This window comes from Heptranchias perlo, chromosome 28, assembly GCF_035084215.1.
Source record: "Heptranchias perlo isolate sHepPer1 chromosome 28, sHepPer1.hap1, whole genome shotgun sequence".
Lineage (NCBI taxonomy): Eukaryota > Metazoa > Chordata > Chondrichthyes > Hexanchiformes > Hexanchidae > Heptranchias > Heptranchias perlo.
The window spans coordinates 40,483,302-40,510,180 of NC_090352.1; the positions used below are offsets into that span (position 1 = coordinate 40,483,302).

At 55.2% G+C, this 26,879-nt stretch overlaps 1 protein-coding gene across 3 annotated transcripts in view; it reads left to right on the plus strand.

Moving 5' to 3' along the window:
• Positions 1 to 1,718: 1,718 nt before the first annotated feature.
• The window catches only part of specc1 (sperm antigen with calponin homology and coiled-coil domains 1), a 103,392-nt gene continuing 78,231 nt past the window's right edge, over positions 1,719 to 26,879 (plus strand). For all 3 annotated transcript variants that reach the window (XM_068008582.1, XM_068008583.1, XM_068008584.1), the window contains exons 1-4: positions 1,719 to 3,264; positions 6,679 to 6,880; positions 11,618 to 11,691; positions 15,012 to 15,187. In XM_068008582.1, the coding sequence (XP_067864683.1) occupies positions 1,804 to 3,264; positions 6,679 to 6,880; positions 11,618 to 11,691; positions 15,012 to 15,187 (1,913 nt within the window). In that variant the 5' untranslated portion in view covers positions 1,719 to 1,803. The remainder of the gene's footprint in view (positions 3,265 to 6,678; positions 6,881 to 11,617; positions 11,692 to 15,011; positions 15,188 to 26,879) is intronic.

The window sequence follows — 26,879 nt, forward strand, 5'->3', positions numbered from 1 at the left end:
TCCCCATCACCCCCTCCCCATCACCCCCTCCCCCCTCACCCTCACCCCCTCCCCCCTCCTCCCTCCCCATCTCCCCCTCCTCGTCCCCCCCTCCCCCTCCCCCATCAACCCCTCACCCCCTCCCCCATCACCCCCTCCCCCATCACCCCATCCCCATCACCCCCTCCCCATCACCCCCTCCCCCCTCCCCATCTCCCCCTCCTCGTCCCCCTCTCCCCCTCCCCCTCTCCCCTCTCCCTCCCGCGCTCCCTTTCCCCTCACCCCCCTCCCCCTCCCCTCACCCCCCCTCCCCTCCCCCTCTCTCCCCTCCCCCTCTCCGTCTCCCCCTCCCCGTCTTCCCCTCCCCCTCTCCCTCCCCGTCTCCCCCTCTCTCTCCCCCTCCCCCCTCCCCCTCCACATTGCTGTCTTGCTAAGTCCTTATCAGCTGTGTCTCAGTGGGTCACAGTCCCGGCTCCGAGTCAGAAGGTCATGGGTACAAGACCCACTACAGAGACTTGAGCACAAAATCCAGGCCGAAACTTCAGTGCAGTGAGAACATAAGAAATAGGAGCAGGAGTAGGCCATTCGGCCCCTCGAGCCTGCTCCGCCATTCAATCAGATCATGGCTGATCTTCGACCTCAACTCCACTTTCCCGCCCGATCCTCATATCCCTTGATTCCCCGAGATTCCAAAAATCTATCGATCTCAGTCTTGAATATACTCAACGACTCAGCATCCACAGCCCTCTGGGGGAGAGAATTCCAAAGATTCATGACCTTCTGAGTGAAGAAATTCCTCCTCGTCTCAGTCTGAAATGGCCGACCCCTTATCCTGTGACTCTGCCCTCTAGTTCTAGACCCTCCAGCCAGGGGAAACAACCTCTCAGCGTTTAAGCCCCCTCAGAATCTTATATGTTTCAATCCAGTGAACCTTTGTTGCACCCCCTCTAAGGCAAGTATATCCTTCCTTAGATAAGGAGACCAAAACTGTACACAGTACTCCAGATGTGGTCTCTGTGGGACGGCCTGGTGCAGAGCAGCAGCTGCATGTGACTGTCCCGGGACGGCCTGGTGCAGAGTGGGAGGTGAGTGGAGACGGAATGTGTTGTTTGCTGCCATTGTTTGCTTGGGGAGTGAGTCACTGTCTGCGGGGATGGTAGTCAGGGTGAAGCCTCTTTACAGGATATGAGAGGTGGTTGGGGGGGAGGGGGTGGGGGGAGGGGAGAGGGGAGAGTCCAGGCAGAGCTGGGGGTGAGATTAGTGAGAGTTTGGGTCTCGGGGGCGGAGACTGTCGTCTCTCCTCTGTCCTGCGGTTTGAGTTTGCTGACAACGTGCACCGGACGCCATCTTGGTCTCGGAGTTAGCGCAGGCGCAGGTAACGAACGCTGGAATCACGTAAAGTGGGGAGAAAATGGCTTCAATCAGTGAACAACGCTGATTTAAAGTGATAGACACCATTTTGGGACTTAACGCTCAACTCAACGCACAGTCTTAACCCCGACCATCTGACCGTGTCAGAGTGTCTGGAGGACCCCCCACCGGCGCTATTTAAAGGGACCATGCAGGATTTACAGGTTAGTGGCTGGATTATTGCCTCTGGCTGGCGAGACATTTGTAACTGTTTTTGGAGGTCTCCTGGACCTCAATGGGTGTGAATTGCATGGAATCCGCTGACTGAGTCCCTGTTAACTGGCGCTGATTTCTCTCACAGGCTCCGTCTCCTCGGCACGGCGGTCTGGGATTCCAACCCCGAGAGAGTCAACGACGCTCCCAAAGGATAAGGTTTCGCGGGAGCGCTCCCGCACTTTGCCCAGTAAGAAACCCATGCCTGTTCCAGTGAGCTGTGATATGCGACCACCCGTGAAGCAGGTTCGACCAGCGCCAAAGACCAGAGCGGACGGTGAGGGGAGTGAACGAGTGAGGCTGGAGATTCAAATCAAAGAACTCCTGGCAGAGGCCAAGGTCAAGGAGTTTGAAATTAGTAAACTAAGATGTGAGTTGAATCGTTACCAGGACAGGTGGGCCGTGAGCTCAGACTGCACCCAGGCCGCAATTGAGAAGAATGTTCCAGAAGATCTGTCGGAGTCGCTTGGCGACGTCCAGTCACAGCTAAAGGAACTCCAGGAGAGAAACCAGACCTTCCAACAGGAGCTTGGCTGCCTGCGGACGGAGAAACAGGCTCTGCGGGAACGGCTGGCCACTCTGGAGCAGCTCAGAGAGAGCGCAGGGTCTGGGGCCGAGGGAGACTCTTTGAGCTTTGAGTCCAGCAGCTGTCTGCATACCCCATCCTCACAGGACAGCGCAGGGAATCAAACAGGAGAAGCATTCGACAGACTTCCCCTGGCTGTTAACGGGGGCCCATCTCACAGCTCCGTCTCCAACATGAGTGATGTGACCAAAGGAACCCCCTCCCTGGACTCACCAGGCTGTGACGGAGTTTTTAACTCCCCTTCCACCAACAGCAATGGTTTTGGAGCGGCCACCAGCTCATCAGACACGTCCAACGAGGGGTCTCTAAGAAACACCAGCTTGGTGTCTGTGGCCTCTCTGGCCGAGAAGATTCATCAGATGGAGGAGAACCAACACTGCACTGCGGAAGAACTACAGGCAACGCTGCAGGAACTGTCTGACCAACACCAGGTGGTCCAGGAGCTGACAGCTCAGAACGAGAGGCTGGCCGAGGAAGAAAGTGTCCTGGAGAGCTCCTTTCACCAGCAGCAAGAGAGGCTACAGCATCTGGTCAAAGAGAACGCACTGCTGGTGTCACTTCTTCAGGACAGCTCGACGGGCGATCCGAAGGTGAGCAGGGGGCCTGGGCCAGAAGTGGGGCCAGAGCTGAGGCCAGGGGAGAGTGCTCACTCCGATCAGGAGAAGCAGCTGGACACACAACAGCCAGTCAGCAATTGGCACAATCTGGAGAAGGAACATCTGGGTGCTGAAGTCCTGGTGAAAAGCCTGAGAGACGAGGCCAGCAATCTGCAGAAGCTGCTGGAGGCAGAACAGAAGAGGAATGTGTGGATTGCAGAGACTCTGGCCAATTGCCAGTCCTCGGCAGAGGAGCTCAGGACTCAAAACAGTCAACTGAGAAGGCAGCTGGAGCTGGAACAACCAAAGCCGTCAGAGCCGCCCCTGGAGCAAAGTGCAACAGATCCCTCAGAGTTCAAGCAGCTGTTCCAGGCGGCCCTCACAGAGAGGGAGCAGTTGGAACCACAGTGCACGGTGCGAAGGGAGAGGTCGCTACAGCCAACTGGTGAAGTCTCACACCTGCAGAGCCAGGTAGTAAAGGTGAGCACACTTTGGGGGGTTTGTTCATTGGGGCTCTTTCCTCAATCTGGAGGTACCTGTCTGAAGGGATCGGGGGTCTCTGGCAGATCCCCTGGGGTGAGGAGGCTAAAATGTGTTTCTGGGAACCCGGCAAATGTCACAAGAAGTTGCTGAAACATTACACAACAGTCAAGCAAGACCCCGCACACTGCAGGAAGACCCCTCACACTGCAGGAAGACCCCGCACACTGCAGGAAGACCCCTCACACTGCAGGAAGACCCCTCACACTGCAGGAAGACCCCTCACACTGCAGGAAGACCCCGCACACTGCAGGAAGACCCCTCACACTGCAGGAAGACCCCGCACACTGCAGGAAGACCCCTCACACTACAGCGAGACCCCGCACACTGCAGGAAGACCCCGCACACTGCAGGAAGACCCCGCACACTGCAGGAAGACCCCGCACACTGCAGGAAGACCCCGCACACTGCAGGAAGACCCCTCACACTGCAGGAAGACCCCTCACACTGCAGGAAGACCCCGCACACTGCAGGAAGACCCCTCACACTACAGCGAGACCCCTCACACTACAGCGAGACCCCTCACACTGCAGGAAGACCCCTCACACTGCAGGAAGACCCCTCACACTGCAGCGAGACCCCTCACACTACAGCGAGACCCCTCACACTACAGCGAGACCCCTCACACTGCAGGAAGACCCCGCACACTGCAGGAAGACCCCTCACACTGCAGCGAGACCCCTCACACTACAGCGAGACCCCGCACACTGCGGTGAGACCCCGCACACTGCAGGGAGACCCCTCACACTACAGCGAGACCCCTCACACTACAGCGAGACCCCGCACACTGCAGCGAGACCCCTCACACTGCAGGAAGACCCCGCACACTGCAGGAAGACCCCGCACACTGCAGGAAGACCCCGCACACTGCAGGAAGACCCCGCACACTGCAGGAAGACCCCGCACACTACAGCGAGACCCCGCACACTGCGGCAAGACCCCTCACACTGCGGCGAGACCCCTCACACTACAGCGAGACCCCGCACACTGCGGCGAGACCCCTCACACTGCAGGGAGACCCCTCGCACTGCGGCGAGACCCCTCACACTGCAGGAAGACCCCTCACACTGCGGCAAGACTCCGCGCACTGCAGGGAGACCCCTCGCACTGCGGCGAGACCCCTCGCACTGCAGGAAGACCCCTCGCACTGCGGCAAGACTCCGCGCACTGCAGGGAGACCCCTCACACTGCAGGAAGACCCCTCACACTGCAGGAAGACCCCTCACACTGCAGGGAGACCCCTCACACTGCAGGGAGACCCCTCGCACTGCGGCGAGACCCCTCACACTGCAGGGAGACCCCTCGCACTGCGGCGAGACCCCTCACACTGCAGGGAGACCCCTCACACTGCAGGGAGACCCCTCGCACTGCAGGGAGACCCCTCGCACTGCAGCGAGACCCCTCACACTGCAGGAAGACCCCTCACACTGCAGGAAGACCCCTCACACTGCAGGGAGACCCCTCACACTGCAGGGAGACCCCTCGCACTGCGGCGAGACCCCTCACACTGCAGGAAGACCCCTCACACTGCGGCAAGACTCCGCGCACTGCAGGGAGACCCCTCGCACTGCGGCGAGACCCCTCGCACTGCAGGAAGACCCCTCGCACTGCGGCAAGACTCCGCGCACTGCAGGGAGACCCCTCACACTGCAGGAAGACCCCTCACACTGCAGGAAGACCCCTCACACTGCAGGGAGACCCCTCACACTGCAGGGAGACCCCTCGCACTGCGGCGAGACCCCTCACACTGCAGGGAGACCCCTCGCACTGCGGCGAGACCCCTCACACTGCAGGGAGACCCCTCACACTGCAGGGAGACCCCTCACACTGCAGGGAGACCCCTCGCACTGCAGGGAGACCCCTCGCACTGCAGCGAGACCCCTCACACTGCAGGAAGACCCCTCACACTGCAGGAAGACCCCTCACACTGCAGGGAGACCCCTCACACTGCAGGGAGACCCCTCACACTGCGGCGAGACCACTCACACTGCAGGGAGACCCCTCACACTACAGGAAGACCCCCCGCACTGCGGCGAGACCCCTCACACTGCGGCGAGACCCCACAGTGTCTGAACAGCTGCGCCATCCTGCGCACCATTGCAGTACTGAGCAGGGCCTTGTATTGTGACCAAATCTGGCCCACAAGCAGCAGTGATTAATAAAGCTCATCGTCATCCCTTCAACTCCAGGATGGACCAGAGAGCTTGAATAACTAAAGCACAGAGGGTGTTTAAAAACATCCCAGCCTCATTCTCACTGGGGTACAGTCCCTGAAGGTGCTGACTCTCCCTGGGGTACAGTTCCTGAAGGCGCTGACTCTCCCTGGGGTACAGTTCCTGAAGGTGCTGACTCTCCCTGGGGTACAGTCCCTGAAGGTGCTGACTCTCCCTGGGGTACAGTTCCTGAAGGTGCTGACTCTCCCTGGGGTACAGTTCCTGAAGGTGCTGACTCTCACTGGGGTACAGTCCCTGAAGGTGCTGACTCTCACTGGGGTACAGTCCCTGAAGGTGCTGACTCTCCCTGGGGTACAGTCCCTGAAGGTGCTGACTCTCCCTGGGGTACAGTCCCTGAAGGTGCTGACTCTCCCTGGGGTACAGTCCCTGAAGGTGCTGACTCTCCCTGGGGTACAGTCCCTGAAGGTGCTGACTCTCCCTGGGCTACAGTCCCTGAAGGTGCTGACTCTCCCTGGGGTACAGTCCCTGAAGGTGCTGACTCTCACTGGGGTACAGTCCCTGAAGGTGCTGACTCTCACTGGGGTACAGTCCCTGAAGGTGCTGACTCTCCCTGGGGTACAGTCCCTGAAGGTGCTGACTCTCCCTGGGGTACAGTTCCTGAAGGTGCTGACTCTCCCTGGGGTACAGTCCCTGAAGGTGCTGACTCTCCCTGGGCTACAGTTTCCGCCTCTAATGAAAATTTCTGTGGCACGTCCAAAGTTAGGAGGGACGCAATCTGCAATGTACAAGGGAAACTCACCAGTAACAGAAAATCCCAAAGTCTCGATTTCTGCAGGCTCTTGATTGACCTTTCCAAAACCAAGCTAACGTTCTCATCTCAGCCTAATTCGCAATCATCCTTTCAATGAACTCACCAAGTGTTTACTTAAGATCAGTTAAACTTTCAGCTTTTTCGGAATGCACACTTACATCTTAGCAGCAGAATATTGAATTGTTGGACATGATATCGTGAACACATCCTTATAAACACTGCGTCCTTTGACCATCCATGAGCAACAGTAGGGGAGCATCGCTCGTTTTACAATAAATTCTCAGTCTTCAGATCTTAGTGTCTGGCCTGCCACAAGTGGTTGTTTTGTATGGTTACCGTGCAAGATACTGAGGAGAACTCTGGTTGCAGGTGGAGCGTGAGCAGGCGCTGTCACAGGGCGAGAATGAGGGGCAGGAACAGAGTTTCACAGGGCAGAGATTCCGAGATGAATCGAGAGACAAAGAATCAGAAATCAAAGACTTGAAGGAGACTATCTTCGAGCTCCAGGACCAGGTGGAACAGCATCAGGCTGTCAAACTACACAACAACAGGACCATCGTGGACCTGGACAGTAAGTCGATATTTCCATCACAAAAAAGATCCCAAGACTGGGCGCAAAGCGAAGGTGAGGGGGAGGCTTAGGCCCCACTCAGACCATCCAAGCTCAGCCCTCTCCACCACCCAGTCCAACATCACACTCAGCCGGTCCGAGATCACACTCACCCAGTCCTAGATCACACTCACCCAGTCCGAGATCACACTCACCCAGTCCGAGATCACACTCACTCAGTCCAACATCACACTCACCCAGTCCGAGATCACACTCACCCAGTCCAACAAGACACTCACTCAGTCCGAGATCACACTCACCCAGTCCAACATCACACTCACTCAGTCCGAGATCACACTCACCCAATCCAACATCACACTCACTCAGTCCGAGATCACACTCAACTGGTCCGAGATCACACTCACCCAGTCCAACATCACACTCACTCAGTCAGAGATCACACTCACTCAGTCAGAGATCACACTCACCCAGTCCAACATCACACTCAGCCGGTCCGAGATCACACTCACCCAATCCAACATCACACTCACTCAGTCCGAGATCACACTCACCCAGTCCAACATCACACTCAGCCGGTCCGAGATCACACTCACCCAGTCCAACATCACACTCACTCAGTCCGAGATCACACTCACCCAATCCAACATCACACTCAGCCGGTCCGAGATCACACTCACCCAGTCCATCATCACACTCACCCAGTCCAACATCACACTCACTCAGTCCGGGATCACACTCACCCAGTCCAACATCACACTCAGCCGGTCCGAGATCACACTCACCCAGTCCAACATCACACTCACTCAGTCCGAGATCACACTCACCCAGTCCGAGATCACACTCACCAAGTCCAACATCACACTCAGCCGGTCTGAGATCACACTCATCCAGTCCAACATCACACTCACCAAGTCCAACATCACACTCAGCCGATCCGAGATCACACTCACCCAGTCCAACATCACACTCAGCCGGTCCGAGATCACACTCAGCCGGTCCGAGATCACACTCACCCAGACCGAGATCACACTCACTCAGTCCAAGATCACATTCACCCAGTCCAACATCACACTCACCCAGTCCAACATCACACTCAGCCGGTTCGAGATCACACTCACCCAGTCCAACATCACACTCAGCCGGTCCGAGATCACACTCACCCAGTCCAACATCACACTCAGCCGGTCCGAGATCACACTCACCCAGTCCAACATCACACTCACCCAGTCCGAGATCGCACTCACCCAGTCCGAGATCACACTCACCCAGTCCAACATCGGACTCACCCAGTCCAACATCACACTCACCCAGTCCGAGATCACACTCACCCAGTCCAACATCACACTCACTCAGTCCGAGATCACACTCACCCAATCCAACATCACACTCACTCAGTCCGAGATCACACTCAACCGGTCCGAGATCACACTCACCCAGTCCAACATCACACTCACCCAGTCCAACATCACACTCACTCAGTCAGAGATCACACTCACCCAGTCCAACATCACACTCAGCCGGTCCGAGATCACACTCACCCAATCCAACATCACACTCACTCAGTCCGAGATCACACTCACCCAGTCCAACATCACACTCAGCCGGTCCGAGATCACACTCACCCAGTCCAACATCACACTCACTCAGTCCGAGATCACACTCACCCAATCCAACATCACACTCAGCCGGTCCGAGATCACACTCACCCAGTCCATCATCACACTCACCCAGTCCAACATCACACTCACTCAGTCCGAGATCACACTCACCCAGTCCAACATCACACTCAGCCGGTCCGAGATCACACTCACCCAGTCCAACATCACACTCACTCAGTCCGAGATCACACTCACCCAGTCCGAGATCACACTCACCAAGTCCAACATCACACTCAGCCGGTCCGAGATCACACTCATCCAGTCCAACATCACACTCACCAAGTCCAACATCACACTCAGCCGATCCGAGATCACACTCACCCAGTCCAACATCACACTCAGCCGGTCCGAGATCACACTCAGCCGGTCCGAGATCACACTCACCCAGACCGAGATCACACTCACTCAGTCCAAGATCACATTCACCCAGTCCAACATCACACTCACCCAGTCCAACATCACACTCAGCCGGTTCGAGATCACACTCACCCAGTCCAACATCACACTCAGCCGGTCCGAGATCACACTCACCCAGTCTAACATCACACTCAGCTGGTCCGAGATCACACTCACCCAGTCCAACATCACACTCACCCAGTCCGAGATCACACTCACCCAGTCCGACATCACACTCACCCAGACCGAGATCACACTCACTCAGTCCGAGATCACACTCACCCGGTCCAACATCACACTCAGCCGGTCCGAGATCACGCTCACCCAGTCCGAGATCACACTCACCCGGTCCGACATAACGCTCACCCGGTCCGAGATCACGCTCACCCGGTCCGAGATCACGCTCACCCAGTCCGAGATCACACTCACCCAGTCCAACATCACACTCACCCACTCCGAGATCACACTCACCCACTCCGAGATCACACTCACCCAGTCCGACATCACACTCACCCACTCCGAGATCACACTCACCCAGTCCGAGATCACACTCACCCAGTCCAACATCACACTCACCCACTCCGAGATCACACTCACCCACTCCGAGATCACGCTCACCCAGTCCGACATCACACTCACCCAGTCCGAGATCACACTCACCCAGTCCGAGATCACACTCACCCAGTCCAACATCACACTCACCCAGTCCGACATAACACTCACCCGGTCCGAGATCACGCTCACCCGGTCCGAGATCACACTCACCCAGTCCAACATCACACTCACCCAGTCCGAGATCGCACTCACCCAGTCCGAGATCACACTCACCCAGTCCGAGATCACACTCACCCAGTCCAACATCACACTCACCCAGTCCGAGATCACACTCACCCAGTCCAACATCACACTCAGCCGGTCCGAGATCACACTCACCCAGTCCAACATCACACTCAGCCGGTCCGAGATCACACTCACCCAGTCCGACATCACACTCACCCAGTCCGAGATCACGCTCACCCAGTCCAACATCACACTCACTCAGTCCGACATCACACTCACCCAGTCCGACATCACACTCACCCAGTCCGAGATCACACTCACCCAGTCCAACATCACACTCACCCAGTCCAACATCACACTCACCCAGTCCGAGATCACACTCACCCAGTCCGAGATCACACTCACCCAGTCCGAGATCACACTCACCCACTCCGAGATCACACTCACCCACTCCGAGATCACACTCACCCACTCCGAGATCACACTCACCCAGTCCGAGATCACACTCACCCAGTCCGAGATCACACTCACCCAGTCCAACATCACACTCACCCAGTCCGAGATCACACTCACCCAGTCCAACATCACACTCAGCCGGTCCGAGATCACACTCACCCAGTCCAACATCACACTCAGCCAGTCCGAGATCACACTCACCCAGTCCGAGATCACACTCACCCAGTCCGAGATCACACTCACCCAGTCCAACATCACACTCACCCACTCCAAGATCACACTCACCCACTCCGAGATCACACTCACCCAGTCCGACATCACACTCACCCAGTCCGACATCACACTCACCCAGTCCGAGATCACGCTCACCCAGTCCAACATCACACTCACCCAGTCCGACATCACACTCACCCAGTCCGAGATCACACTCACCCAGTCCGAGATCACACTCACCCAGTCCAACATCACACTCACCCAGTCCGAGATCACACTCACCCAGTCCGAGATCACACTCACCCAGTCCGAGATCACACTCACCCAGTCCAACATCACACTCACCCACTCCGAGATCACACTCACCCAGTCCGAGATCACACTCACCCAGCCCGAGATCCAGTACCATCTTGAACTCTCCTAATGTTGGTTTCCATTATCTTACCATTTCAAACAGTAAAAAATCTTTTTAAAGATCTGATTTAAGTTTAGCCTTTACTGATTTAAATATATCTTCTCTTATTATACTGGCCTGTCTGACAAAGTAATATTCTGGCTTCACCGTATCTCTGCCATTTAATATACTATGAACCTCAATGAGGTTTTTGAGTAATCTGCTCTCCAGACTATATTTTGAGCTTCTCTAATCTTTCCTCAAAGCTCATGCCGTTTACACTTGGGATCATTCTTGTTGTTCTCTGCATCCCCTTCAATGCACGGGCACATGTCCCTTTTGAAGTGAGGTCAGCTCGGTGCTTTGCAAACCCGCAGCAGAACCTCGGTTATTTGACCGTCACTGCCTGGACCATATCCCAATATTCTATTGCTTTAATTGCTTCTCCTCGTTGTCCTCACATCGAATGTGACCAATTTACAGTCACACTATGTTTCACCCAGGCCCGTTTGAAAGTCTCCCTGTGCTAATTCTATTACTGTCACCGTCTGTATTGCTCATTCTTGCTTCCAATCTGCAATACTTGGTTCAGTCTAAATTCCATTTGTTATTTATCTGTCCAATAAATCCTTCTGCAAAACTGTGACTGTACCCACCCTCCCGAAACAACTCCTGATCTTACTATTGTCCACAAATATAAGGAACATACAGTTGGTCTCTGCATCCCAGTCAGAAGCTCACATTTCATCGCAAAGAAATTTAAAAGAGGAAACTTAGAAGTTTGCAGCTTCCACACCTGTTTTTGGGGGAACACAGATTGATAGAATCTTCTTTCTTCAGATAAAGTGCTGACTTTACAGCAGCAGAAACTGGAATTGGAGAAACAGCTCAAGATGCTGCACAAAAAGATGAAGGTCAGTAAATCAGCATGAAGTGGGTTAAAGCAGGGCCCAGAATCACTCCCTGACCCTGACCCTGACCCTAACCCTGACTCTGACCCTGACTCTGACTCTGACCCTAACCCTGACCCTGACCCTGACCCTGACCCTAACCCTGACCCTAATCACTCAGTGCCTCAGTCAGGTTTAGATTAAATCCCAATAACACACCTCCTGATGGACAACCAACGATGGTCAATCTCACACGGTTAAGAGTGGTCTGAGCATCGGTCCCAGCCTGTCCCTGCTAAATATTCTATTGGGTAATGGGAGAACCATCACCACACGGACTGCAGCGGTTCAAGAAGGCGGCTCACCACCACCTTCTCAAGGGCAATTCGGGATGGGCAATAAATGCCAGCCTTGCCAGCGACGCCCACATCCCGTGAACGAATAAAAAAAAATGAGACAGACTGTACTAATTGTATTGGATAATGGGGACAGACTGTAATCATTATACTGGATAATGGGGACAGACTGTAATCATTGTATTGGATAATGGGGACAGACTGTACTTATTGTATTGCATAATGGGGACAGACTGTAATCATTATACTGGATAATGGAGACAGGCTGTAATCATTGTATTGGATAATGGGGACAGACTGTACTTATTGTATTGGATAATGGGGACAGACTGTAATCATTATACTGGATAATGGGGACAGGCTGTAATCATTGTATTGGATAATGGGGACAGACTGTAATCGTTGTATTGGATAATGGGGACAGACTGTAATCGTTGTATTGGATAATGGGGACAGACTGTAATCGTTGTATTGGATAATGGGGACAGACTGTAATCGTTGTATTGGATAATGGGGACAGACTGTAATCGTTGTATTGGATAATGGGGACAGACTGTAATCGTTGTATTGGATAATGGGGACAGACTGTAATCGTTGTATTGGATAATGGGGACAGACTGTAATCGTTGTATTGGATAATGGGGACAGACTGTAATCGTTGTATTGGATAATGGGGACAGACTGTAATCGTTGTATTGGATAATGGGGACAGACTGTAATCGTTGTATTGGATAATGGGGACAGACTGTAATCGTTGTATTGGATAATGGGGACAGACTGTACTTATTGTATTGGGTAACGGGGACAGACTGTACTCATTATACTGGGTGATGAGATCGGACATACTGCAGTGCATCCTATAGATCGTATGTACTGCAGACAGAGTTCACCGGAGGGGGGGATAGGGCGGGGGGTACATATTGAGTCCAGTGACAGGGGCACCAATAGAGTGAACTGCTCTGTCCTGGATGTAGTCAAGCTTCTGGAGAATTGCACTGCTTGCTATTGTGATAGAATATTTTTTTTACGACACCTAAATGTCCACAATGGTTTTCATTCAATGCACCCAGCATGAGGTTTAGCTAAACAGGCACTCCAGTGTCACAGGCACATACGTCATAGGTGAGGCATTTCATTCAGACTGGTTACTTTGATTAATATCTCAGCGGGAAAATCATCCACATGCAGAGTCAAGACAGAGACATCTAATCTCTCTCTCTGTCTCACTCACTCTCGATCTCACTCTCTCTCTCTCTCATTATCTCACTCACTCTCTTTCTATCTCACTCTCTCTATCTATCTCTCTATCTCACTCACTTTCTCTCTCTTTCTCTCACTCTATCTCACTCACTCTCTATCTCACCCACTCACACTCTCTCTATCACTTTCTCTCTATCTCACTCACTTTCTCTCTCTATCTCTCTGTCCATCTCACTCACTCTTTCTCTCTATCTCACTCACTCCCTTTCTATCTCATTCTCTCTCTCACCCTCTCTATCTCACTCACCCTCTCTATCTCACTATCTCATTCTCTATCTCACTCAGTTTCTCTCTCTCTATCCCTCTCTCTCTAGTTCACTCACTTTCTCTCGCTCACTCACTTTCTCTCTCTCTCTCTTTATCTCACTCTCTTTATTTCACTCTTTCTTTCTATCTCACTCACTTTTTCTCTCTCTATCTCTCTATTTCACTCACTCTCTCTATCTCTCTCTCTATTTCACTCTCTCTCTATCTCACTCACTTTCTATCTCTCTATCTCTCTCTCTCACTCACTTTCTCTCTCTATCTCTATCTCTCTCTCTGTCACTCTCTCTATCTCTCTCACTATCTCACTCACTTTCTCTCTCTATCTCCATCTCTATCTCACTATCTCACTCACTTTCTGTCTCTCTATCTCTCTCTCTATCTCTCTGTCACTCTCCCTCTATCTCACTCACTTTCTCTCTCTCCATCTTTCTCTCTATCTCTCTCTGTCACTCTCTCTCTATCTCACTCACTCTCTGTCTCTCTCTGTCTCACTCACTCTCTCATTCACTCTCTCTATCTCACTCTCTATCTCACTCTCTCATTCACTCTCTCTCTATCTCACTCACTCTCTCTGCCCTCTATCTATCTCTCTGTCTCTCTCTATCTCATTCACTCTCTCTCTATCTCACTCACACACTCTCTCTATCTCACTCTATCTCTATCTCACTCACTTTCTCTCTCTCTATCTCTCTTTCTATCTCTCTCTCTGTCACTCTGTCTATATCTCTATCTCACTCACTCTCTATCTCACTCACTTTCTCTCTCTCTCTCTGTGTCTCTCTCTGTCTCACTCACTCTCATTCACTCTCTATCTCTCTCTCTCTCCCTATCTCACTCACACTCTCTCTCTCTCTCTCTATCTCACTCATACTCTCTCTCTCTCTCTCTCTCTCTATCTCTCTCTCTCTGTCACTCTCTCTATCTCTCTAACTTTCTCTCTCTCTCTCTATCTCTCTATCTGTCTCACTCTCTCTCTGATATTTTTGTGAATGGACGCAGCTTCTAACCGAGGTTGACATGACTGGTTAGTTTGAAATTGGGTTTTTGCCCAGTAGAGTGACAGAGTTAAGCAACTTGGGATGTTTTTTTATTAAAGACGCTTTTATAAATGCAAGTTGCTATTGTTGAGTTGCATTTTTAGTATTTAATGTGGAAATTGATCGCATTGTGAACACCGTCTACTGTTCATTCATATAATTTATGTAAAATAAACAGTTTGTTGGTTTATGATTGGCCCCTGTCTCATCACTTGGCCTTGAATGCGTGTGTGGTACCGAGTGTGACACTGCAGTAAAACAAGGCCCTGGGTCATGCTATCAGTGAATTAGATATTGGGCAATAAGGTGCACTTCAGATTGTAGGGGACACGAGGGCCACTTATGGGAGTGACGCTGAACCAGAGGGATTATGTAGCGCAAAGTTCAGAACACTCGGAGTTAATCTTTTCTCCGTTGTGGGCAGGAGGAGGCTGAGGAATGGAGTGACTTCCAGGCAGATCTGCAGACGGCCGTGGTGGTGGCAAACGACATCAAGTGTGAGGCCCAGCAGGAGGTGCGTGTGCTGAAGAGGATGCTGCAGGAGGAGGAGGGGAGGAACATCCGACAGCAAAAGGAGCTGGAGGCCCTGCAGGGTCAGAGGTTCGTCACCTGGTGGCACCAGCAAGCTGTCACACACTCTGCCATTAACCTGCTGCTTGTGGCCAATCTCACACCTGCTCTTTTACTCTCACAACCAGCGGCACCATCTGGGAGAGAGAATAAGTTTGTATTCTCACATGATAGTTTGGGATAGTCCACATCCCACAGGCTGTGGTCCTCGATTCCTCACCTGGAGCACAATCCAGTGGCACAGAGTGTTCACAACACTGGGTCTGGGCACTGTCACAGGGGTCTGGGCACTGTCACAGGGGTCTGGGCACTGTCACTGGGGTCTGGGCACTGTCACTGGGGTCTGGGCACTGTCACTGGGTCTGGGCACTGTCACTGGGGTCTGGGCACTGTCACTGGGGCCTGGGCACTGTCTGCAGATGCTCCTGGACATGGGGGAAATGCCAACTAGCAGCTATTATGGTCATTAAAGGGGAGTGGGGCGAAGTTCAGCCCAGCTCTCGGAGAATCAGCCTGGTGTCATGGTGAAATTGTCACAGGCTGCAAGATACAGGCAGAGAACACCCCCCCTCACCCTCCCCTCACCCGCCCTCACCCTCCCCTCACCCGCCCTCACCCTCCCCTCACCCCCCCCTCACCCTCCCCTCACCCGCCCTCACCCGCCCTCACCCCCCCTCACCCTCCCTCTCCCGCCCCCCTCTCCCCCTCTCCCCCTCTCTCTCTCCCTCTCTCTCTCCCCCCTCTCCCCCTCTCTCTCCCCCCCTCACCCTCCCTCTCTCTCCCCCCCCTCACCCTCCCTCTCCCGCCCCCCTCTCCCCCTCTCTCTCTCCCCCCTCTCCCCATCTCTCTCCCCCCCTCACCCTCCCTCTCTCTCCCCCCCCTCACCCTCCCTCTCCCGCCCCCCTCTCCCCCTCTCCCCCTCTCTCTCTCCCTCTCTCTCTCCCCCCTCTCCCCCTCTCTCTCCCCCCCTCACCCTCCCTCTCTCTCCCCCCCCTCACCCTCCCTCTCCCGCCCCCCTCTCCCCCTCTCTCTCCCCCTCTCTCTCCCCCCCTCACCCCCCCCTCACCCCCCCCTCACCCTCCTTCTCCCGCCCCCCTCTCCCCCTCTCTCTCCCCCCCTCTCTCCCTCTCTATCTATTTCTCTCGATCTCTCATTGGCTGGTTTATGTTGATAACTATTGTCCAGGAGCAGTGGGACGAGGAGATGAATTTACCGTCAGGTTGGAGAACACATGGAATAAAATTGCAGCAAAACCTCCCTCTGATCCTTTTACATACGTTTAGTTAATTAAATTGCTGATGTCGAGGCTCCTCCGCCTCCCCTCACCCCTCACCCCTCTACTCCCACCCACCCCCTTCCCCTCCTCCCTCACCCTCCAACTCCCATCCCCTCCACCCCTCTACTCCCACCCACCCCCTTCCCCTCCTCCCTCACCCTCCAACTCCCATCCACTCCCCTCCACCCCTCCATTCCCCCTCCTCTCCCCTCCCCCTCCTCTCCTCTATTCCCCCCCCTCCTCCAATCCTCTCCCCAATCCCTCACCCCATCTCCTCCCCCACCCCTTGCTCCCCTCCTTTCCGCACCCCTCTCTACCCTCACCCCCTCTCTGCCCTCACCCCCTCTCTGCCCTCACCCCCTCCCTCCCTGCCATTACAGATCTTTCCTCTTTCCCCTTTCCCCTGTGATTGGTTCTGATTTCTGCTCCTTCTGACCGGGAAAATTCACCAGGATTTCAAGCCAAGGGTAAGTGGCAAAAATCCTTTATTTATCTGAATATAAAATGGCAAGTGTGACAATAGTGAACAGCACAACTATCGCACAATCGTCACCCTCCTCCCCCACCCCCGTGATGCCTCACCCATGACACCCTCCTGAGATCACCCTCGTTTCTTGCTGTGTTGGGGGTGATATTTTTGCCCCATGTTTGGGTGAAGTGGTAACACAGAAAGTGTGGTCAGCGTGCAGGCGAACCCCCCCTCCCTCCCCCACTCCAGGTTTGCCCCAAGGTTTCCCAGCCTGGCTGTGGTTGTCGATGACCCAGTGGGTCACAGCCTGCGATGCCCCCCAGGGCCACACGGTCTCTGCACAAGGTCCTGAGGACCAAACCTGGCAGTGCAATGGGTTTAGGGGATTAGCTGAGGAAAGGAGAGAGAATGGTTGGAGTCTGGGGTACCAGGTGTTGGGGTGCAGTCCAGAGGTGACAGGTGTTGGGGTGCAGTCCAGAGGTGACAGGTGTTGGGGTGCAGTCCAGAGGTGACAGGTGTTGGGGTGCAGTCCAGAGGTGACAGGTGTTGGGGTGCAGTCCAGAGGTGACAGGTGTTGGGGTGCAGTCCAGAGGTGACAGGTGTTGGGGTGCAGTCCAGAGGTGACAGGTGTTGGGGTGCAGTGTGAGTACAGACAGTGAGTGTCGACACTTTATACAACCAATGGAGGGCGTCACAGCCGAGGCCGATCCTGAGCTCAACCTTCCATGAGGGCCACTGGGTGATCGGGATCCGCTGAGCTGTGAGTGGAGGATATCTCGCCGTGCAGTGATGATTGGACACGGCTCCAGTCCGATGGATAACATTGATTATTTATTTATTTCAATCCCAGCGGTTTATGGACTATTTCTGGTTTAGGCCCCTCCCACTCTTGTGCTGGGGTGGGTGTGACTGGATCCCTCACTTCTGGGCATGAGTGTGACTGGATCCCTCACTTCTGGGCATGAGTGTGACTGGATCCCTCACTTCTGGGCATGAGTGTGGCTGGATCCCTCACCTCTGGGCATGAGTGTGACTGGATCCCACTCTTGTGCTGGGGTGGGAGTGACTGGATCCCTCTCATGCTGGGGTGGGAGTGACTGGATCCCTCTCATGCTGGGGTGGGAGTGACTGGATCCCTCTCATGCTGGGGTGGGAGTGACTGGATCCCTCTTGTGCTGGGGTGGGAGTGACTGGATCCCTCTCGTGCTGGGAAGGGTGTGACTGGATCCCTCTCGTGCTGGTGTGGGAGTGTCTGGATCCCTCTCTTGTGCTGGTGTGGGAGTGGCTGGATCCCTCTCATGCTGGGGTGGGAGTGACTGGATCCCTCTGTGCTGGTGTGGTTGTGACTGGATCCCTCTCATGCTGGGGTGGGTGTGACTGGATCCCTCTCGTGCTGGTGTGGTTGTGACTGGATCCCTCTCTCGTGCTGGTGTGGGAGTGGCTGGATCCCTCTCTTGTGCTGGTGTGGGAGTGGCTGGATCCCTCTCATGCTGGGGTGGGAGTGACTGGATCCCTCTCTTGTGCTGGTGTGGGAGTGACTGGATCCCTCTCATGCTGGGGTGGGAGTGGCTGGATCCCTCTGTTGTGCTGGTGTGGTTGTGACTGGATCCCTCTCGTGCTGGGGTGGGAGTGACTGGATCCCTCTCATGCTGGGGTGGGTGTGACTGGATCCCTCTTGTGCTGGGGTGGGTGTGACTGGATCCCTCTCTTGAGCTGGGGTGGGAGTGACTGGATCCCTCTCTTGTGCTGGTGTGGGAGTGGCTGGATCCCTCTCATGCTGGGGTGGGAGTGACTGGATCCCTCTCTTGTGCTGGTGTGGGAGTGACTGGATCCATCTCATGCTGGGGTGGGAGTGGCTGGATCCCTCTGTTGTGCTGGTGTGGTTGTGACTGGATCCCTCTCGTGCTGGGGTGGGAGTGACTGGATCCCTCTCATGCTGGGGTGGGTGTGACTGGATCCCTCACTTCTGGGCACGAGTGTGACTGGATCCCTCACTTCTGGGCATGAGTGTGACTGGATCCCTCACTTCTGGGCATGAGTGTGGCTGGATCCCTCACCTCTGGGCATGAGTGTGACTGGATCCCACTCTTGTGCTGGGGTGGGAGTGACTGGATCCCTCTCATGCTGGGGTGGGAGTGACTGGATCCCTCTCATGCTGGGGTGGGAGTGACTGGATCCCTCTCATGCTGGGGTGGGAGTGACTGGATCCCTCTTGTGCTGGGGTGGGAGTGACTGGATCCCTCTCGTGCTGGGAAGGGTGTGACTGGATCCCTCTCGTGCTGGTGTGGGAGTGTCTGGATCCCTCTCTTGTGCTGGTGTGGGAGTGGCTGGATCCCTCTCATGCTGGGGTGGGAGTGACTGGATCCCTCTGTGCTGGTGTGGTTGTGACTGGATCCCTCTCATGCTGGGGTGGGTGTGACTGGATCCCTCTCGTGCTGGTGTGGTTGTGACTGGATCCCTCTCTCGTGCTGGTGTGGGAGTGGCTGGATCCCTCTCTTGTGCTGGTGTGGGAGTGGCTGGATCCCTCTCATGCTGGGGTGGGAGTGACTGGATCCCTCTCTTGTGCTGGTGTGGGATTGACTGGATCCCTCTCATGCTGGGGTGGGAGTGGCTGGATCCCTCTGTTGTGCTGGTGTGGTTGTGACTGGATCCCTCTCGTGCTGGGGTGGGAGTGACTGGATCCCTCTCATGCTGGGGTGGGTGTGACTGGATCCCTCTTGTGCTGGGGTGGGTGTGACTGGATCCCTCTCTTGAGCTGGGGTGGGAGTGACTGGATCCCTCTCTTGTGCTGGTGTGGGAGTGGCTGGATCCCTCTCATGCTGGGGTGGGAGTGACTGGATCCCTCTCTTGTGCTGGTGTGGGAGTGACTGGATCCATCTCATGCTGGGGTGGGAGTGGCTGGATCCCTCTGTTGTGCTGGTGTGGTTGTGACTGGATCCCTCTCGTGCTGGGGTGGGAGTGACTGGATCCCTCTCATGCTGGGGTGGGTGTGACTGGATCCCTCTTGTGCTGGGGTGGGTGTGACTGGATCCCTCTCTTGAGCTGGGGTGGGAGTGACTGGATCCCTCTCTTGTGCTGGGGTGGGAGTGACTGGATCCCTCTCTTGTGCTGGGGTGGGAGTGACTGGATCCCTCTCTTGTGCTGGGGTGGGAGTGACTGGATCCCTCTCTTGAGCTGGGGTGGGAGTGACTGGATCCCTCTCTTGTGCTGGGGTGGGAGTGACTGGATCCCTCTCTTGTGCTGGGGTGGGAGTGACTGGATCCCTCTCTTGTGCTGGGGTGGGAGTGACTGGATCCCTCTTTTGTGCTGGGGTGGGAGTGACTGGATCCATCTCTTGTGCTGGGGTGGGAGTGACTGGATCCCTCTCGTGCTGGGGTGGGAGTGACTGGATCCCTCTCTTGTGCTGGGGTGGGAGTGACTGGATCCCTCTCTTGAGCTGGGGTGGGAGTGACTGGATCCCTCTCTTGTGCTGGGGTGGGAGTGACTGGATCCCTCTCTTGTGCTGGGGTGGGAGTGACTGGATCCCTCTCTTGTGCTGGGGTGGGAGTGACTGGATCCCTCTCTTGTGCTGGGGTGGGAGTGACTGGATCCCTCTCTTGTGCTGGGGTGGGAGTGACTGGATCCCTCTCTTGTGCTGGGGTGGGAGTGACTGGATCCCTCTCTTGTGCTGGGGTGGGAGTGACTGGATCCCTCTTTTGTGCTGGGGTGGGAGTGACTGGATCCCTCTCTTGTGCTGGGGTGGGAGTGACTGGATCCCTTTCCTGTGTTCGGGCAACGTGCCTGATCAATATTGCCTGTAATTTGCTTCCCTTTTGCTCTTCCTTCTGCTCAGAGCGGAGATCTCACTGCACCTTAAACAGTTTGTACCAGACCAGGGTCTCCCCACATAGCCTCCCCCAGGACTCAACCCCCTCCCAGCCCCCCCATGTCCCCAACCCCCCATGTCCCCAACCCCCCAGGTACACGCCCCCCCATGTCCCCGCCCCCCAAGTACCCGCCCCCCCCAAGTACCCGCCCCCCCCAAGTACCCCCCCCATGTCCCCGCCCCCCATGTCCCCGCCCCCCATGTCCCCGCCCCCCATGTCCCCGCCCCCCATGTCCCCGCCCCCATGTCCCCGCCCCCCATGTCCCCGCCCCCCATGTCCCCGCCCCCCATGTCCCCGCCCCCCCATGTCCCCGCCCCCCCATGTCCCGCCCCCCATGTCCCGCCCCCCATGTCCCGCCCCCCATGTCCCGCCCCCCATGTGCCCGCCCCCCATGTGCCCGCCCCCCATGTCCCCCCCCCCCATGTGCCCGCCCCCCATGTCCCCGCCCCCCATGTCCCGCCCCCCATGTCCCCGCCCCCCCCATGTCCCCGCCCCCCCCATGTCCCCGCCCCCCCATGTCCCCGCCCCCCATGTCCCCGCCCCCCATGTCCCCGCCCCCCATGTCTCCGCCCCCCATGTCCCCGCCCCCCCCATGTTCCCCCCCCCCAGGTACCCGCCCCCCCCATGTCCCCGCCCCCCCATGTCCCCGCCCCCCCATGTTCCCCCCCCCCCCAGGTACCCGCCCCCCCATGTCCCGCCCCCCCATGTCCCGCCCCCCCCCAGGTACCCACCCCCCTCCCCCTGGTAGACTCCTCTCTCTGTGCTTTGCCACTCGTTCTCGCCTGCCTCTGTACCGACTGCTCTTTCAATAACATTCTGGCCATTTGCCCGATCGCACTTTCTCTGAGACGGTTTTCCTGGTTCCTCTGCAGGTCTGATCTCTCCCAGGCGTGAAGTGAAGTCTCTGAGCCGGAGACCGAGACACAGGAGCAGCTCTCGGATCGGGGCAGGAGCTCGGGGGATTGTGCAGAAACTCCCACGTCCTGCAGCCCGGGCACTGGGCAGATGCTTCATTAAACTGCTGGAGGTGGGGGTGTCCTGGGAACAGTGGCACTCCCCAATGTGAACAAGGCCTTTACACAGCCAGTTATTCTGATCTGGAATGCGCTGCTTGAAAGGGCAGTGGAAGCAGATTCAGTCGTGGCTTTCAAAAGAGAATTGGATAAATACTCAAAGTGAAAATTTGCAGGTCTATGGGGAAAGAGCAGGGGAGTGGGACTAATTGGATAGCTCTTTCAAAGAGCCGGCACAGGCTCGATGGGCCGAATGGCCTCCTCCTGTGCTGATAAACTAGGAGGCAAACACCGACCTCTGTCGCTTCACTCCTCCAGTGTTTACTTTCTAACCGTTTCTGACCCAATGCGATGCCCTGAAAACAGTCCGTGCCCGGGGTCCGTGCTCGGGGTCCGTGCCCCGCATCTGTGCCCGGGGTCCGTGCCCGGGGTCCGTGCCCAGGGTCCATGCCCGGGGTCCATGCCTGGGGTCCGTGCCCAGGGTCTGTGCCCGGGGTCTGTGCCCGGGGTCTGTGCCCGGGGTCTGTGCCCGGGGTCTGTGCCCAGGGTCCGTGCCCAGGGTCTGTGCCCGGGGTCTGTGCCCAGGGTCCGTGCCCAGGGTCCGTGCCCAGGGTCTGTGCCCGGGGTCTGTGCCCAGGGTCCGTGCCCGGGGTCCGTGCCCAGGGTCCGTGCCCAGGGTCTATGCCCGGGGTCTATGCCTGGGGTCTGTGCCCGGGGTCTGTGCCCAGGGTCCGTGCCCAGGGTCTATGCCCAGGGTCTGTGCCCAGGGTCCGTGCCCGGGGTCCGTGCCCGGGGTCCGTGCCCAGGGTCCGTGCCCAGGGTCTGTGCCCGGGGTCTGTGCCCGGGGTCTGTGCCCAGGGTCTATGCCCAGGGTCTGTGCCTGGGGTCCATGCTCAGAGTCCGTGCCCGCCATTTAGTGCCAACACTAGGACACTGGTGAATCTAGAAATTGTAAATCTGAATCCACATTTCACATTTATTAACAGAATGTTGTTTGCTCTGAAGACTCTGTGGTGAATCATCCAATCCGTGTGGAATCGAGCACCAGCCCGTGGTTGCCTGGTTGGAACAATCTCCAATTACAGCCCCAGGTGGGCCCAGTGAACCAGCACAGGCCGGGGACAGAGCCTGGGCCTTTCCTGCTCTGTCCCACCCCGGGCCAGGCCACCGGGAAACTCCAACAATCTCCAATTACAGCCCCAGGTGGGCCCAGTGAACCAGCACAGGCCGGGGACGGAGCCTGGGCCTTTCCTGCTCTGTCCCACCCCGGGCCAGGCCACCGGGAAACTCCAACAATCTCCAATTACAGCCCCAGGTGGGCCCAGTGAACCAGCACAGGCCGGGGACGGGGCCTGGGCCTTTCCTTGGGCGGGCACCAGGAGGCCGCCTTTTGATCCATGTCAGAGATCTTGGGGTGAGACTGTGAGGTGGATTTGTGGCAAAAAGCAAAAACAGTTGCAGAGAGGAAGGAGCTTTGGCCGACACTGATCTATCACTGAGGATGCTGGAGGGGGACAGCGTCACACCAAGCACAACCCTTCCCCTCACACAAGGACCAAATTAAGCCGCCTGGTACACGGCACTCACCCTGGACTGTCTCAAGTCCCAAGGTGCCCTGTGCAGGTCCTTTTACCACATTGAAAGAATTCAATAGAAATTACACCATAAAAGCAGTCCTTTCAACCTCACACAGAAACTCCGGCTGGTCAAAGCACCATTGAGCGTGGAAGTGTGTCCATACTGTGATCAGGAGGATGGTGGCAGTGCCCTTGCACAACTAATGGTGAGTCATGTTGCTCACCATGCCACACACGAAGATCTCCTGGTATCTGCTGCCTGCCCAGCGAGGGCTCAAATCAGCACCATGAGCCACAGGGCAGAGTTTTCTCAGTCTGAAGGGTTTTCAGTGCCTGCCTTCTGAGGGTTGGCACGTTTCTCAGTGGTCTTGGGTGCTCTAGTTTTTGGCCCAAGGCACTGGAGGCAAGACCCAGCCCCAGAGAGCGGAGAATCTGAGAATCCCCCATCAACTGTTGGGTATTTTTAATGAACAATGTTTTTATCCAAAACTGCACCTTCCTTCAAATGGGTTGAGCTCTGAGCTAGACGAGCAGCTTGAAATGAAAGCAGGTGGAGGGTCAGTCTCAGGATGGTCTCAGGATCATTGTTGGTGATTAATGTTCTGATCCAGATGTTGACTGTATTCCTGGAATGTTGCACCGGTGATGCTCAGCTGTGACTGTTTGATTTTAGCACTGGAGCGAAAGGAGGATCTTATTAATATTTCATATTTCCTGAATCCCTTCACTTTCAGTCAGTTTGTGCTGGAATTTGGATGACAGGCTGTGCTCAGGCCCGTCCAATGGGGTTACAGTATTCTGGTGACAGGATCAGGCTGGAAGAAGCAAATCAACAAACAGGATGATCCAGCTGTGGCCGAGTCCCAGGATTGGTGCTCGGATCCAGCTGTGGCCGAGTCCCGGGATTGGTGCTCGGATCCAGCTGCGGCTGAGTCCCGGGATTGGTGCTCAGATCCAGCTGTGGCCGAGTCCCAGAATTGGTGCTCGGATCCAGCTGTGACCGAGCCCTGGGATTGATGTTCGGATCCAGCTGTGGCCAAGCCCCAAGATTGGTGTTGGATCCAGCTGTGACCAAGCCCGGGGATTGATGTTCGGATCCAGCTGTGGCCGAGTCCCAGGAATGTGCTCGGATCCAGATGTGGCTCCTGCCAAGCCTCAGCTCCAAGTCTGACGGTGAAATATGGATTGTTGTAATTTCTAGAGACTTCTGTGAGAGGTTGTGAACCATAGGTTGAAATAAATATCCCAGTCCACCAACCCGTGCTGCACTGTTGTCTCTGCTTCTTTGCTTCTTGTTTATGAACAAAAATACATTTCCTTTTAAACTAAAACTGAGCTTGAAAAAAGAACCAACACATTGTTCACCTTCTGTGATCAGACAGACTGATTATCGACAAAATCTTCTCCCAAGGTGCAACTGGGTAAAACTATTGGCAAAGTGTCTCGATCAGTGAATGTCTTCAGATTCAAACTGTGCAGAGGGAGGGGGAGCAGCCTCGTCTCCCTCCCTGTCTGTGTGCCTGTCTCCCTCCCTGTCTGTGTGCCTCGTCTCCCTCCCTGTCTGTGTGCCTGTCTCCCTCCCTGTCTGTGTGCCTCGTCTCCCTCCCTGTCTGTGTGCCTGTCTCCCTCCCTGTCTGTGTGCCTCGTCTCCCTCCCTGTCTGTGTGCCTGTCTCTCTCTCTCTCTCTCTCTGTCTCTCTCTCTCTCAGTCTCTTTCTCTCTCTCTCTCTCTCTCCCTCTGCCTGTCTGTCACTCCCTGTCTCTCACTCTTCCTCACAATTTATGGGCCTCTAGGTTTTGGACTGGGAAAATTCAAAGTGCAATTTTTAAAAATACTAAAAATAACCTTCATTTGATGTGTGGGAATCATGGACTCTGTACAGTTACAGTGAGTGACCCTCACCCTGAATAAACAGGGACTCTGTGCAGTTACACAGTGAGTGACCCTCACCCTGAATAAACAGGGACTCTGTACAGTTACAGTGAGTGACCCTCACCCTGAATAAACAGGGACTCTGTACAGTTACAGTGAGTGACCCTCACCCTGAATAAACAGGGACTCTGTACAGTTACACAGTGAGTGACCCTCACCCTGAATAAACAGGGACTCTGTACAGTTACACAGTGAGTGACCCTCACCCTGAATAAACAGGGACTCTGTACAGTTACACAGTGAGTGACCCTCACCCTGAATAAACAGGGACTCTGTACAGTTACACAGTGAGTGACCCTCACCCTGAATAAACAGGGACTCTGTACAGTTACAGTGAGTGACCCTCACCCTGAATAAACAGGGACTCTGTACAGTTACAGTGAGTGACCCTCACCCTGAATAAACAGGGACTCTGTACAGTTAGTGAGTGACCCTCACCCTGAATAAACAGGGACTCTGTGCAGTTACACAGTGAGTGACCCTCACCCTGAATAAACAGGGACTCTGTACAGTTACAGTGAGTGACCCTCACCCTGAATAAACAGGGACTCTGTACAGTTACAGTGAGTGACCCTCACCCTGAATAAACAGGGACTCTGTACAGTTACACAGTGAGTGACCCTCACCCTGAATAAACAGGGACTCTGTACAGTTACACAGTGAGTGACCCTCACCCTGAATAAACAGGGACTCTGTACAGTTACACAGTGAGTGACCCTCACCCTGAATAAACAGGGACTCTGTACAGTTACACAGCGAGTGACCCTCACCCTGAATAAACAGGGACTCTGTACAGTTACAGTGAGTGACCCTCACCCTGAATAAACAGGGACTCTGTACAGTTACAGTGAGTGACCCTCACCCTGAATAAACAGGGACTCTGTACAGTTAGTGAGTGACCCTCACCCTGAATAAACAGGGACTCTGTGCAGTTACACAGTGAGTGACCCTCACCCTGAATAAACAGTGACTCTGTACAGTTACAGTGAGTGACCCTCACCCTGAATAAACAGGGACTCTGTACAGTTACAGTGAGTGACCCTCACCCTGAATAAACAGGGACTCTGTACAGTTACACAGTGAGTGACCCTCACCCTGAATAAACAGGGACTCTGTACAGTTACAGTGAGTGACCCTCACCCTGAATAAACAGGGACTCTGTACAGTTACACAGTGAGTGACCCTCACCCTGAATAAACAGGGACTCTGTACAGTTACACAGTGAGTGACCCTCACCCTGAATAAACAGGGACTCTGTACAGTTACACAGTGAGTGACCCTCACCCTGAATAAACAGGGACTCTGTACAGTTACACAGTGAGTGACCCTCACCCTGAATAAACAGGCACTCTGTACAGTTACAGTGAGTGACCCTCACCCTGAATAAACAGGGACTCTGTACAGTTACAGTGAGTGACCCTCACCCTGAATAAACAGGGACTCTGTACAGTTAGTGAGTGACCCTCACCCTGAATAAACAGGGACTCTGTACAGTTACACAGCGAGTGACCCTCACCCTGAATAAACAGGGACTCTGTACAGTTACAGTGAGTGACCCTCACCCTGAATAAACAGGGACTCTGTACAGT